General features: G+C 31.1%; 1 protein-coding gene across 6 annotated transcripts in view; it reads left to right on the top strand.

The window, feature by feature from the left end:
- LOC136974588 (dynein axonemal heavy chain 7-like) overlaps positions 1–16158 on the top strand; it is a 158084-nt gene that overhangs the window by 32453 nt on the left and 109473 nt on the right. For all 6 annotated transcript variants that reach the window (XM_067269506.1, XM_067269505.1, XM_067269508.1 and 3 more), the window contains 7 exons: positions 1254–1379; positions 1511–1718; positions 2050–2204; positions 10576–10744; positions 11028–11154; positions 14020–14236; positions 14662–14978. In XM_067269506.1, coding sequence (XP_067125607.1) covers positions 1254–1379; positions 1511–1718; positions 2050–2204; positions 10576–10744; positions 11028–11154; positions 14020–14236; positions 14662–14978 — 1319 coding nt within the window. The remainder of the gene's footprint in view (positions 1–1253; positions 1380–1510; positions 1719–2049; positions 2205–10575; positions 10745–11027; positions 11155–14019; positions 14237–14661; positions 14979–16158) is intronic.

The following is a 16158-nucleotide window of genomic DNA, read 5'->3' as shown; positions in this document are numbered from 1 at the left end:
GTTAAAAACGATTCCACCCACATCGATTGAATCAGAAAGGGCATTCTCGGCAGCAGGACTTTTTATTACCAAATTAAGAACCAGATTGAGTGATCGGAGTATCGACCATCTTTGTTTCTTAAAATCTCATTATAAAAATTTACAGTAATATTTGTATTATGTTTTATTTAAATAAAAAATATCATTTTCTAAGTTAGAAGTTTGATCAAAGTTCAGTTTTTTTCTTTAAATTTTTAACTCAATTCGTAGGCAATTTTTGTTATAAGCAGTTTCGAACAAACTTTAACAAATTTTTTTTTATTTGTGAATTTTCTACGTAATTCAAAGGTATTTTTAATACATATTTTACACATCATTATTAATACGATTTTGGAGGTTGTAGAACACTTAAATTACTTTAAAAAATGAAAAATAATGATATCATTCGATTTCAAGATATTTTTTATATTTTAAAAATAATTTATTATATCCCGGGATTTCCCGGGATCCCGGGAAACAGTTCACTTTTATCCCGGAATCCCGGGACAAGCAAAAGACCGGGAAATAAGAAACCCTAATTGACACCAAACAATTTTCCTTTGTGCTAGTTGCAAGGGTGACCAATGTGAAGTGTTGAATATAGTGACATAGAAAGATGATGATTTATTGGAATACTGCTTTGGAAGTTTGTTTCATCAAACTAATTAGGATGTCACACATGATTTGTGCAACAGTGAAAATACTGTCACCTTTTGCAAAATATAACAGCAACTGCAATCATTGCTGTTGCATGTTGCAGAAGGTGACAGTGATAATCATTCCTACAGCACTGATTATTTATAATGCTGAAATAATAGCAAAAATAAAAGCATTTGTAATCTGTATAAGATATATGTTTTATTTTCCTCATTATGATTTGGTTTTAAACATTTGAGACAACTTTCATTTTAGGAAAACATTGTATCAAAAAACTCAATATTGATACTGTTATAATATGATAATAAAATGCCAAATAGATAAAAAAAAAGGAATTAAGACCAATGCAAGACACTGCTAGTAAGACCAGTATGATGAGACACTACTTCACAAAACCAAGATGAGACTAAAACATTATTACAATGATCTTGAGACTATCTTGAGGCAAGACCGTCTCAAGAATTAACATCACTGTTGTTATAATATGACTTTTTATATGTACAGTACATGAAAACTTGTTATTATTTCTTTTAATAATTCAGAAATGAAATTTAATTATTGTACTTATGTTTGATTAGGGTGAGCCATCAGAAGAATTTTGTGAAAGATATGGATTTACTGAAACTTCTTATCCTCTTGACTATATTTTAGACTATCCAATTCCAAATATTGAACTTGTTTATGATTATAAATTTGTTCAAAAGGTAATTAACTATTGAAAAAACTGAAAATATTTTCCAATATTTTAAACATTTCCTATAGCTTAAAGTTAAAAAAAAACATTTTGGAGGAAGTGCATGTTTTTGATATAATAAAAAAGTTTTATGTGATTTAGGATTTCTCACTACCCGGACAATGGATGCCTTGGAAAGTAGAATTAATGAAGGTTACTCCTCTACCACAAGATATTGAATCTCATCAACTTCTTATTCCTACAGTGGATACTGTTCGTTATATATATTTGATATCAATGTTAGTTAACAAACAAAAAGAGATGTTATTAACTGGACCAACAGGAACAGGAAAATCTATGTATATTAAAAGTAAGTTAAGTAAATTTAAACTATAAACTATTTATAATTTACAGTTTACTAGATTTTTTTAAATATACGAAAAATAAATAAAATTAAACTACTAAATCACTGTGTTATAAAATTATTCTCTTAATATAATTCTCCATTTCTTATATTTTAAATACATACAAAATTAATAAAACGTAAGTAATTATTAAATTCATCAAGCTGTAAAACAAAAATCATAAAATTTATTTTTAATTTTAAATGAAACACATATTCATTTTTTTTATTTTTTCAATTTTACTAAATGTCATTTCCATTAATTCTATGTATATATATATATTATTTTATTTATAGAATTTCCTTTTAAATAAAATGAACAGAGAGACATATTCACCTCTTATTATAAATTTTTCTGCACAAACAACTGCTAATCAAACTCAGAAGATTATAATGGGGAAATTAATAAGAAGAAGAAAAGGATTATATGGACCACCTCCAGGGAAAAAACTGGTAATAACAACAATAATAATAATAATAATAATAATAACAACAACAACAACTCTCCCGTGGTCACCACCTGGTCGTGGTGGGAGAGCCCAGTAATTTTACTGATCCATAGGGCAATGCAGGCTGGAGCACAAGCTCCTGGTAGGGACACCCATGCCAGTAAGGTCTATGGGGAGAAATGAAGCTAAGAGTGACCACACACACATTCTGTGGTGATATTTATTATGGTAATAACTAGATCAAAGTGTGATACCGGCTCGGACGTCGCCCGGGTTAACAAGGTTCGCGTTCGTGGGTTAGGCAGAGGCTCACATTCGAAAAATAGGTCACAGTCTCCCTTGGTTACTGGTGGCAAAAGCAGCACCGGCCCAAGCATGGCTACTGCAATGCCCTCAACAGATGTGAGGAATCAACCCAGCCTCGGTGTTTCTGTGGCAATGCATCCACAGACCACAAAGGCTGGAAAACCATACCAACGGATGAAATGGACAGTAGAAATGAACGAGTTTATCATCCGTACTTACTACACCATCACAAAACTTGAAACAAACATGACAGCATACAGACAACAACTACACCATAGATCCACACAACAGTATTCTCATCTCACTGTCATCGAACAAAGGGTTGTTGATTGAAAAAGAACAATTATACACAATAACCTTATTCCACAAACAACACTTGAACTTATCAAACAACAGGTTGCTGATCAAATACATCAACAGACAGAAACATCTAACATTAATGAAGATCACATAACCTGTCAGGATAATCCAGCAACAAGCATTGATAATAACACACATACAACAATTACCACTAATGATACTACAGACACTTCCTCATCCATCACTAATAACATAGACATGGATTTAGTTAATATGCTCTCACTTATATTTCAGGAAACACTCACTAAATATACAGGCACAGATCCCACACAACGACCATGAATACCAAAAATCAACACATCAAAGGAAGTAGGAAAAACACTAAATTATGTAAACACTCACTTAATACCACACTACATTCATTCAATTTTTACACTCACAGACATTCATACATTAGTTTATGCTGGGGCAGTCACAGTAGTGGCACACCATGGATTGAAAGTACAATCACAGACAAATACACAGAAAACCCAATTCTATCACAAGCCTGCCTGGCAGAGAAGAATAGAAACACAAATAAATGACATTAGACAGCAATTAGGCAGGCTGACACAATACACTAAAAACAACATAACACCCAAATTAAGGAAACAGCTCAAAAACATTTTCAAGAAAATAAAAACACACACAAAACACGAACATCACAACACATGCATTACAGAATACATTGATACACTAAAACAAAGACTTGCTGCCAAAGCACGTAGACTCAAACGATACAAAACATGTACACTACGAAAACAAAAAAATAAATTATTTACAAACAATGAAAAACTCTTTTACAGACAAATTAATAACAAAGCAAACACTGATACACAGCACAGTGGCACACCAACAGAAGAAGAACTCACAACATATTGGTCTTCTCTTTGGTCCAGTGCTGTCACGCACAATGCTGAAGCAGGCTGGATCAAGGAGGAGAACAGAAACTTGCACAACATACCAACTATGCCCTGTGCTGAAATAAACATACATGATTTCCAATACACTGTTAACAGAACACACAACTGGAAGACACCTGGTGTAGACAACATTCACAATTTCTGGTACAAAAAGTTTGTATCACTGCACCAGGAACTAGCTAAACACCTAACACACATTATCATCAACCCACAAGACATGCCAAATTTTCTTACTCAGGGCATCGCCTACATGAAACCTAAAAACAACAATACCACAGACCCCACACAATACAGACCAATTACATGTCTTCCAACACTCTACAAATTATTGACATACTGTATCGCAAACAAAATATACAAACATGTTGAAGAACACGACATTCTAACGGAACAACAAAAAGGTTGCCGTAGAAATCACAGGGGATGCAAAGAACAGTTACTCACAGATTCAGTCATTCTAAGGCAAGCACACAAACAACTCAGAAACATACACATGGCATATATCGACTACAGAAAAGCATTCAACAGTGTTTCACACAGTTGGCTGCTACATATCCTACACATGTACAAAATACATCCATCACTCATTGCATTCTTTCAAAACACTATGCAGCACTGGAGAACAACACTACATCTCAGGGTTCATAACACTTCCATAAAAACAAACCAAATCTTTATTAGGCGAGGAATTTTTCAAGGAGATTCCTTGAGTCCTCTCTGGTTCTGCCTAGCCTTGAACCCATTATCCAACATGTTAAACAACACACAATATGGCTACAATATCAGGCATGAAAAAACAACACAGTATACACTGTCACATCTCATGTACATGGATGACATAAAACTTTATGCATCCACAAAAAAACAACTTCATCAACTCCTACAAATCACACATTCATACACCAAGGACATACAAATGGAATTTGGCCTAGATAAATGCAAAACACTTCACATAGAAAAAGGAATTTTGAAGAAAGAAGATTTTGCACTTGGAAATGGAGACGTTATTGAATCCATGGAAGAGGGCGCGTTCTACAAGTATTTAGGATTCCAACAGGCCAAACTAACAGAACATGCACAAATAAAGCAAAGATTAATTAAAGAATACCAAAGTAGGTTAAATGCTATTCTCAGAACACAGTTAAATGCAAAACACACAGTTAAAGCAATAAACATATATGTCATCCCAGTACTCACATATTCTTTTGGAGTTATACATTGGACTCACGCAGATCTTGAGCAACTCCAAAGGAAAACAAGAACAACACTTACTAAGCATAAACAACATCATCCTAAATATGCCACAGAAAGATTAACCCTTCCACGTAAAGATGGCGGACATGGCCTAATTGACATAGTTAACCTTCACTACAAACAAATACAGTCACTGCAAGAGTTTTTCTACAAAAAACAAGAAACATCACAATTACATAAAGCAGTAACTCTAGCAGACTCAAATAACACACCATTAAACTCACACTCACATCATATGGACACAACACAACATATAAAAAGCACAGACACCATTAAGCAATCGTGGGCTCGAAAGGCACTCCATGGCAGGCACCTTTATGATCTGGCCCAGGATTTTGTTGACAAAACTGCATCAAACAGCTGGTTAGTTTGGGGATGCCTCTTTGGGGAGACGGAAGGATTTGTGATCGCCATATGGGATCAGATCATAAATACTAAAAACTACAGAAAACACATACTCAAAGATGCAACACTCACAAATGACACATGCAGAAAATGTCACGTCATGCCAGAAACTATACAACACATCACCTCTGGTTGCAAGCTCTTGGCACAGACAGATTATTTACACAGACATACTCAAGTAGCAAATATAATACACCAAGAGCTTGCAAAGAAATACAAATTAATAGACATTCACGAACCATACTACAAATATATTCCACAGACAGTGTTGAAAAACAACACGCACAAAATGTACTACAACAGAGCCATAATCACAGATAAAACAATTTACCACAACAGACCAGACATCACACTCATTGACAAACACAGTAATGTGGTTGTTCGTGGAGAGAGGTTTGTAATTCCGTGAATAAACGTTACAAGTAGGAACACAGAGGCTTATATACAATTAAACGCTCTTTTATTTCTTTTCTGGAACACATTTCTTTTCTTTATTGATTACAAACGATCCCAACTGGAATAACTTCACTGAGGAAAGGGGGGTCGCCATGTACAAACAATTACACCCACGCGCGTAACACAAGACCTTTACACCTGACTTAAAAAGTAAACTTATATCTACTTTAAAAACTAAAGAGAACGGGAACAGATAGACTTAGGAAAGACGGAAAGTATATAGAGACAGATAGAAGGTACCCGGGTTCACATTGATCGATATTTTCGCTGGAGTATACTTCCACAATAGCAGCTGTTTTTCTTTTTCCTTTCTTGTCCGGCTGTGTGCCGTTGACGTTCTTCAATTCCATCAGTGCTCTCTAGGTTTCGTATCTATGTTCTTTTGGCCTCGATGGTCCTGCAGCCTTCTTTCGATTTCTCCCTTTCGAGTCGATCGCTGGCTCGCACCTCCGTCCTTCTCAAGATCCAGTCGAAAAAGTGTCTCTTGTTCCACCACATAACCCCCAGGGCTTTTTCCCTTCTTTTGTTCTTACTTAGTTCTTAGAAGGGGTAATCCTCCCCTCCAGCGATAACGGTTGGATTGTTGAGACAAAGGAAGGAACGGAAATAAGAAAATAGAAATGAAGGAAGAAGAAAGATAGAAAATATATATATATGTATATGTATTTATAACTTATGAACTAAAACGAAAAAACAATATGGCTGACGGCCACAGTAAAATCACATACATTATAGACATATCCATTTCAAACACTCACAATATACAAAACGAAAAAATTAGCAAGTACACAGAACTCGCCCAGGAAATAAGGCATCTGTGGAGGATGGATAGGGTGCTTATTGTACCTGTTGTTCTCTCTACAGGTGTCATACCACACACACTACACAAAAGCCTGGGCACATTATAATTGAATAGAAACACTTACATCACACTACAGAAGGCCACTATATTGAATACATGTCATATTGTGAGAAAATTCCTGAATACAGACACACACACTGATACACTTCTTTAATTTCTGTTTTGGTTACTATGACTTGACTTAACCCAACATAATAACAATATAAGAATATCCAAAAAATAACTTCATCCAGAAATGTTCAGTACAATAAAATGAAACTTAAAATTCTACTTATTCATATTCTGTTTGTTATTATTTATTTCTGCTGACTTATACCAAAGCATTGTAACAGAATATATGTCTATTTAGTACATGCATTTGAATCTTTACATTATAGTTAATACTAATTTCAGGTACTTGATTGCTTGTTGTTGTCTCTTTTAGTTGTTTGTTTTTTGGAATTAAGCACAGAGAACTTATCATACAGGAACACTTTTCTGGAAAAAGTAGATTTTATTTTCTATTTTTTTATGAAAGGAAATGCATTTCAGACCAGTGCCCCTCTTCAGTTCTTATTATAAATAATGTTAAAATTATGTAAGAAATTACAGTATAAATTTCATAGTTATTTCTATTTTATATATGTATAGAACTCATAAAATATACAAAAAGTTACCTAAAATATAACTAATGGTGACTACTGGAATAACTAAGTGTTAAAAAAATATGGTAAAACCAGTAAAACTGAAATAAATTAAAAACAAAATAATAAATATAATAAAATGACTAAATACTGATAATAAATAATAAAAGGATATATCTGTAAAATGAAAAAATAAAACTTGCTAAAACATAGAAAAAATTTCACAATTAAAAGAAGTAAAAACAAACTTTAAAACCAATAAAAACTGGCTAAAAAAACAAGGTATAAGTGCTTTACTATACATTTTTGGCCATTTAATATAATTTCATCTTCATTCTTGAAAAACATTTTTTTTTCAATTTTAAGCATATTGTGGAATTGCAACATGTGTCCCGAATGATTATTTTCTGATCATGTTTGCCATCTTAGATGATCATCAGGTTTAAAATTCGACATAACTCCTACCACATAAATGCATAAATTCTAGACTGGATAAATGGACCTCTATAAATCCATGAAAAATAGAATAGTCACTAAAATTATATACAGGCAGTCCTCTACTTTCATACCTAATTGGTTCCTGAAATGTGTATGAAAGTTGAAATGTACAAAAGTAGAGCAATGTAAAAAAAAGCATTAAAAAGGGTTTTCAAAATATTTCTTTTTCATTGATCAATATCTAGTGTTTTCATTATAAATTTGCCAAGAGATAATTGAATTGTACTTTTCATTTTCTTTTCTTGATAAAGAGTTCTGTAACATGCTGTGTCTTTTTCTATTGCTCTTTGTACATGGGATATACACTCTCCATTGGGATCACATTTTTCCAGGATGATCAAAAATTTGTCAAGATGCATGAAGGCTAACTCAAGACTGAACCCTGTGATGCCAAAAATGGACGTGATTAATGTCAGAGATGTGGGGAGGGACTAGTGACTAATAGCTCACAAGAAGGGAAAGCATTACATGAAAGTATGCACATTTTTCCATATATATTGATAAAAATTGAAAGTACAAAATGTGTATGAAATAGCAAATTGTATGAAAGTAGATTGCCTGTATCTACTGGTTTTTACTGTTTTTTTTTTTTTTTTTGTTTAGTAAAAGAAAATAGGTATTGTTTCTTGAACATTAGTCTTTGTACTTTATATTTTCACAATATTGTACCTACTCACATTCATTGTGCAAGGAAAACATTAGCAATGGCAAATTATGCACATTTTTCATATTTTATAGGGGGAAAAATTAAATTTTTATTAGCATTCTATCATAAAAATATTTACTGGATCAAGTGCAATTTCCATTTCACAGACCTCCAACTATTTCCATTACATTTATATGGCTAGCATATTGCTCCAAAGCAACACAGTACAGGTTTTTATGTATAGCATGTTGTGATGTTATGAATGAAATTACCATTAATCAATGAGGATGAATACAGCAAACAAGAAACCATGCACAGCAGAACATGGAAAAAGTATTTATTTATGCGTAATAGATATCGATCTTATGGATTCCAACTCTAAAACAGTATAACAGGCGGTCACCCAAAATTCAAATTGTCAGCTGGACAGTTACACAATATCGCAAAGTATACAAAGAAGCTGAGCTTGGATAATACAACAAGAGTTTCCTTATAACTAATCTTTAAAAACTAACTTATGCCAAGGGGTAAAGAGATCGGAGGGTATAGGCAAGAAATAGCAAGATAGAAAAGAATAGAATGACCAGAATGTATGAACATTATTTAGCTTCCACGAGGAGCCACATGGGACTTCCTTAGACTCACTTCATGCTTCCATCTTCCTTTTATCTATATTTGAGATTCACTATGCTGTCACTCCAATAAGTTAATAAAGTTTTCTTGCTCCACCCATGAGAAAAATTAACATTACTGTAGAAGGTTCTATAGTTTATTTATCCTAACTTGGCAGCTACTGTAAACAAATATTTTGTCGTATTAATCCGCCAGAGATTTTCATTGGTCAAATCACAATCGGAAGTGGCTAGACACGTGTTGACTAGTTAAGCCCCTTTCTTTGCACGTGTTAAAGTAGGTCAGAGAGGTCACAACAATTTAAAAATTACCGAGATAATACTTAGAAAACTTACTATAGTCTACTTTAATATTTTTTACGTAGCCGTTTAAATTATTTCCATCGTTTAAATATAGTTTGTCAAAAATTATTAAATATATATTATTAAGACTTACACAAAACATATTTATAATTGTGTAGTTGAACATACTTCAGAATTTTTATTTACACAACAATTTTATTAAATAGATATAAAACAAAACAAAAAACAAATTCTCCGACAATCCTTAAAAATCATACTCGTATTTACATTCAAGTTTTCTATTTTTGTAATTCGACAACACACAGTTTGAAATAATGAAGGTTATTGTAATGAATGGAAAACGAAACCAAGACATTATAGTGCGCATGTCTGGAAAAAGTTTATTTTTAGTGATTCAGAATGTGAAAATATTCATTAAAATAACAATTTAACAAATATGAAATAATTACATTTATAATCATTGCTAAGCGACTAGTATTTCATTAATGATTTTATAAATAACGAAGAACTATTTTCTGCGGACAAATGAGATGCAACACGGTTTCTAATTGATGGACGGGGGTTTAAGCCAATAAACAAGGGGAGGTGTGTCTTAGTTTGTTTACAGTAGCTGCCAAGTTAGGATAAATAGACTATAGAAGTAAGTGGGAACAAAGATCAAAGAAAAATGCTAAAAATTTCAAACTAAACTAAAATTATACAATGACATACAGCCATAGTGTGTTGTATTTCTTCAACACACAGCCAGGGTGAATTGCTAGGTGAGTTGCATATTTGCAACACATGGTGCTCAATGTGTTAAAATTAATTGCATTGATTGGCTACCAGATAGAAATATTTAGGAAAAAAATTATGAATGTAAAAGTTAAAAAACTGCTTTAAAAAATTTTTAAATAAATTTTAGAAGATAAAATAGAACTACAATGTAATGAAATTGGATGGTCCAGTTTCATTACAGTGCAAATGGTTCAGAACAGTAATCATTTTTATCTCAAACAACTATAAACATGAAAGTACTTAGACAAACATTTTTAGCAGAATTTAAAAATATAATTTTTATAATATGTAAAATATTCTTCATACCACTGTTAAAAAAATATATAATAATTATATTCTATTGAAATTCAGATTGTATTTGTGGATGATCTTAATATGCCCCTGCCTGAAACATTTGGAGCCCAACCTCCCATTGAGGTTCTTCGTCAGTGGATAGATCATCATTTATGGTATGATCTTAAAGAGAAAACACCTATGAATTTAACTGATATTCAATTAATGGTAGCAATGGGTCCTCCAGGTATGAATGTTTAAATTTTTCTTGCATATCATTTTTTCATATTTTCAAAGAAATTTTCTGTTTTACAAGAAATGTTTTCAAGTTTTATAGTACAGTTTATTTTATATTTTGTTAAAGAGAAAAATTCTCTTTAATGAAATTTAAAATATGCTATTGATAACTGAAATGTATTTATTGTAGTTTATGTAAATTTTGAAATTAATGAAAATAAACATTTAGATTATTTAGTAATTAGAATTATTTTCTTCCAGAATTTTAATTTTATTCTAACTTTTTGTTATAGTTGGAGGACAGAATACTGTTTCATTAAGATTTTTAAGACATTTTAATATACTAGGAATAAATGAATTTGATGATGAAGTGATGGAAACTATATTTAGTAGAATATTAACTTGGCATTTAGATAATAAGTAAGTAAAAATTCATAAATTTAGTTTTGAAATAATTTTGATAATCATGTTCAAGTATTTAAAATTTTGTTAATACTAATTATAAATAAATTTGAGTATAAGAAAATATTTATGAAATGTAAATAAGATAAAATTTTTAATATTCCATCTTTCCAATTACACATAAGCATGTGGCTACATTAAATTTTAGATAATTTCATGAACTACAAGCCAACCAATGCTGTATGTTATCAGGCTAGATATTGGCTATAATACTAACAAATTATGAAACAGTTTGGTACTAGAGGGAGAGTACCAAATTGTTTCATAATTTATTAGTATTATAGCCTATGTCTATCCTGATAACATATGGCATTGCTTGGCTTGTAGTTTGTAATGTATCGGGTTGTAATATTGTTGTTTGTTTATAATTTAATGAAACAAAATGCTGTAAAATTTTAATTAAAATTTTGAATTTAAGGTCTCTTCTATTTAATATGTCTGAAAAAATAATAAATTTAATGTATGAAATTTTTTATGTATTGTTTGAATTTTACTTTTTTCACTTTAAATTAGATAAAGTATTACATTCATGGAACATATAAGAATAAAAACTTACTTCAGATTAAATACAGGGTGGTTGTAAGTTAAAGTAACATGACCAATTAATGGTGATTTCAGGAGTGCAAAATTGAGGAATCTGTTGAATCTCTTGGAGAATACATACAGTGTGACATGTGCTCACAATACACAAAAATATGGATAAAACGTGTCATGGTTACAGTTGATGTAACCATAACTTAAAAATTTTTATACAAACATTGGGAGTTCACAATGTCATGTGATTCTGCATGATGGAAAACAGCATAAGGCATTGGAACAGTGTGTAGAACAAAAATAATAGAGATATTAGTGTTTGATCAATAGGAAATGGGTGAGTTAATACTCACAACAGAAGATTTGCAATGTTTACAGATGATGTGGCAGCATTGTACCTGAAGCTTAAGGTAAAATAATGTCTGCAGGCCATTCGATAAACCTTGTGTTTCGAGTTTTCACACAGGGTTCTGTGAAGGCTTGACATAATACAGTAAGACCCCACTTAACACAGGGGATGCATTCCTAGATGACAGAGTGCTAAGCGAAACAGCATTAAACAAGACCATTTTAACATAGAGTAAATAGGGATCGGGGAACACGCGACCAAAAAATAAGCAATTTTATTATAAGTTTAAGTTATTTTCATATAAATTTTTGCATAATAATATATGTTAAATAACACAAAAATATATGCGCACAGAATTGTAAAGATAATTTTTTGTGATGAAGGTCTGGGCTCTTCTGAAATTCTTGTTTTTTGCGATGAAGTTGTGTAGTTTTATACAGTTGGTCACCGCCTTTTTCTTTTTTTAAGCAAATGTCAGTAGCAGAAGATCACATCCAAAATGCCTCACTTTGCTTTGGCACTCCTATCAAAATCTGGATCATTTGCTACAATTTGATCAATGATTTTGGTTCCTTAGTAAATTTTGTTACCAAAATTTACTAAGGAAAACTGTAGAGAAATTTTTTGGGCTCTTCGTCTTCAGAATCTCTATTTTCCAGTTCTACACGAATTCCTTGTTCTGCCAGTTCTTGAAGTCATCGTTGGTAAGGCTCTTACCAGAAACCTGCAGTAACTCCCCAATATCCTGCTCATCTACATCTCCTGTATCAATTAAGTTGACAATTTTGTCAACCTAACAATGCAGCGATAGGCTCTTCTCAGTGAGAATTCTTGGATACCTTCAGTCATAACTTCTTCCACACTCCGTTCATGCATTTATCAGTTAATTCTTGACAAGCAAAGTTGATATATTTCTTATGGCATCTATGATGTTATATTTTTTCCACAACTGCACAAAACAAACATAGATTTAAGGGAAGTACAGCGCTATGACAAATTGCCACCTTTTGCTGATTGGTTCATGTTTGGGAATAATTGTATTATATACAAATCAATGAAATACCATGTTAATTTGAATTGCTGCAAATTTTGAGCATTTTTTAGGCATCAAGCAGACCGTGTTATATTGAATCAGCATTAAGCGGAGTCTTACTGTACTTGTCTTTAACTGTCTAGCCTTGACATTTTGATTCCTTTGAGAATTTCCTCAAATTTGAGCTGCAACCTGTATGATAAATTGTACTGTGTGAGCACTGCAATGCCTACCATTCCTGATCCTATCAACAATGTCTCCAAATTCTTCCCAATTAGTGTAATAGATGAACTGCCAAGTAATTTTCAGCTGTTTGTTATCTTGAACGATTCATGTTGAATTGTCATCTAATTCATTTGCTACAGCTCTTCTCTTAAGTTCTCAATTAAATTTTTTGTCTGGAATTAAAATGAAATACTAAAACAGACAATACCACAAGAAAATACCTGCTCAAGTCTTGTACTGTGCTACATGAATGCCTCTAAAAACATTGCTGAAGCAAGAGACAGGATATTTAAAAGGTATAATAAAATATATGAAATAACAGGGTATCATCATATAATAATCCATCAGTATTTACAATATCAATCATTATGAAGTTTCCACTATTATCTGTCAATATAAAATTTTCTGTAATAAACATACATACATGCATACATACATACATACATACATAAATGACTTAAAGATATAAAATGGATTGAAACATTATAAAATTTAAAATTTCTAATATTCTTGAAATTCTTTTGCATTTTTATATTTTGTATTCAATAGTTAATGTTACATATTATTTTCTTAATACATACATTTTTTATTTTAATAAATATGATTTAGACTTTTTAATCTATAGATTTAATTAAAATATATTATTATGGATTATCTCTAATAATAATATTTTTGAATTTAGGGGATTTTCTAAAGATTTTGGAAAGATTGTTAAATCTTTAATTGATGCTAGTCTTGAAATATACAAGAAATCCATTTCAAATCTTTTACCAACACCTACAAAATCTCATTACTTATTTAATACAAGAGATTTTTCTAAAATAGTTAAAGGACTGTTATTATGTCTTCCAGAAACTATTGAAAATTTAGACTCAATGAAACAGTTGTGGATTCATGAGGTAAAAAATTTATGAAATTAACAGTTTTATAAGTATTCTCCACTTCTAATACCCCGGGATGATATACTCAACGTTTTCTCTAACCTATTAACTGGAGTAATACTTTTCGATATTTGCTAACTCTTTCGACGCCACTCCTGGGCTAGCCCAGGAGGGGCGTCGAAAGAGTTAGCAAATATCGAAAAGTATTACTCCAGTTAATAGGTTGCAGAAAACGTTCAGTTTTATAAGATTATGATGATCAAATTTATTTTATAGCAATTATTCAGTTGAATTGTGATTAATCTTTATTATTCTAATTTTCAAAAATAATTTAAACAATCTTTACTTTATATAGAATAATAATTTATAGTTCAAATTCCATAATTTTAAGAAGTTTATAATTTTATATAAAAATGTATTTTACAAAATTAAATTTTTTAAAGGTGTTTAGAGTTTTTTATGATCGTCTAATAGACAAAGAAGATCGTTTATGGTTTTTTAAAATGGTAAAGGATGTATGCAAAGATACATTACATCACGATATGAATGTTCTGTTGAAGTTCTTGGATAGTAATCATAACGGAATTGTCACTGAAAATGATATTCGATCACTTATGTATTGTGACTTTGGAGATACAAAATCAGATACAAAACATTATTCCAGAGTACAAGATATTAATACTTTACAAAATATTATTGAAAATTTTATGGAAAATTATAATAGCCTGAACAAAAAGCCCATGAATATAGTGCTTTTTAAGTAAGTATATTGATCATATATATATATGTGAATTAATTATTTTTTTTAAAATTTATATAATACAGTTGAACCTCACATATGTTTTTCACAATTATATGTTAAATATTTTCTGTATAGTACTTTCTCCATTATAAATACTGTAAATCTCAGCAGGTAAGACGATAGTTGAATCATAAAAAAAGGCCCCGAAAATCCGGGGTCGTCTTATAAGACAGATACAAAAAATTAGATTGAAATTTATATAAATTAAAACCATTATAAAAAAACGGACAAACTGTAATTATTTACTAATAGAGAGTAGGGTATGTGCACAAAATAGAATAGCCCATATGACATTTTTGTGAATAGTCAAGGTCATTACCCAAATGTTGAATCAGTGTGAATGCTTGCAACAATTGCAAGGCAGTGCTGCCAGATGCAAGAAAATAAATTTGTTCATTTGAAAAATTACAAATAGGACATAATTCCATATACGCTATACAGTATTATTATTCAGATGATGATCGCTGATCTAAACTAAATTCATAGGTCGTTGATAGTTTGGGGGTCATCTTATAGGACAGATATAAGCTAAAACTATAAAACTTCAACGAAAATTTATACCTTGTCTTATCTGAAGGACGTCTTATTCGCCGAGATATACGGTAATTAAAAAAATTGTTTGAAGCAATGTTTACTTTATATGGAATAATAATTTATATGTCAAATTCCTTAATTTTAACAAGTTTATAAACACTTCAGTTATATGTTTTTCATTTACATAATTCTATCCTTATACATCATATTTTTTGGTACCCTACAGCACTTTTACTTTCTTGGCTACTATAATATTGTAAAATTGTATTGTAAAATTGTAAAATTGTATTGTATTGTATTGTATTGTATTGTAATATTGTAAAATAATATTGTAATATTGTAATCATGTCACATTTGACCATCCAAGTGTTTGAAATCTCACTATTTTGAGATCTCCTGATCCCAAAAAAAGTAAAAAATCCTGACATAAATTCAATGGCATGCCATTCGTGGAAGATGTGAAAGTGCTGCTTCCCTTGTATTTTCAAAAATATAAATACATATTGTGTGATTATTTTCATATTTTAACATATTTTGAATTAATTAAAATTAATATTTTATTATAATTGCATTAAGTATTTTATTACAAATTTTATACACATGT

This window comes from Centruroides vittatus, unplaced genomic scaffold, assembly GCF_030686945.1.
Source record: "Centruroides vittatus isolate TY-2023 unplaced genomic scaffold, ASM3068694v2 contig_351, whole genome shotgun sequence".
In the NCBI taxonomy this organism is placed as follows: Eukaryota; Metazoa; Arthropoda; class Arachnida; order Scorpiones; family Buthidae; genus Centruroides; species Centruroides vittatus.
The sequence above is the reverse complement of the archived record's forward strand: the minus strand, read 5'-3'. Positions and strand labels throughout refer to the sequence as shown.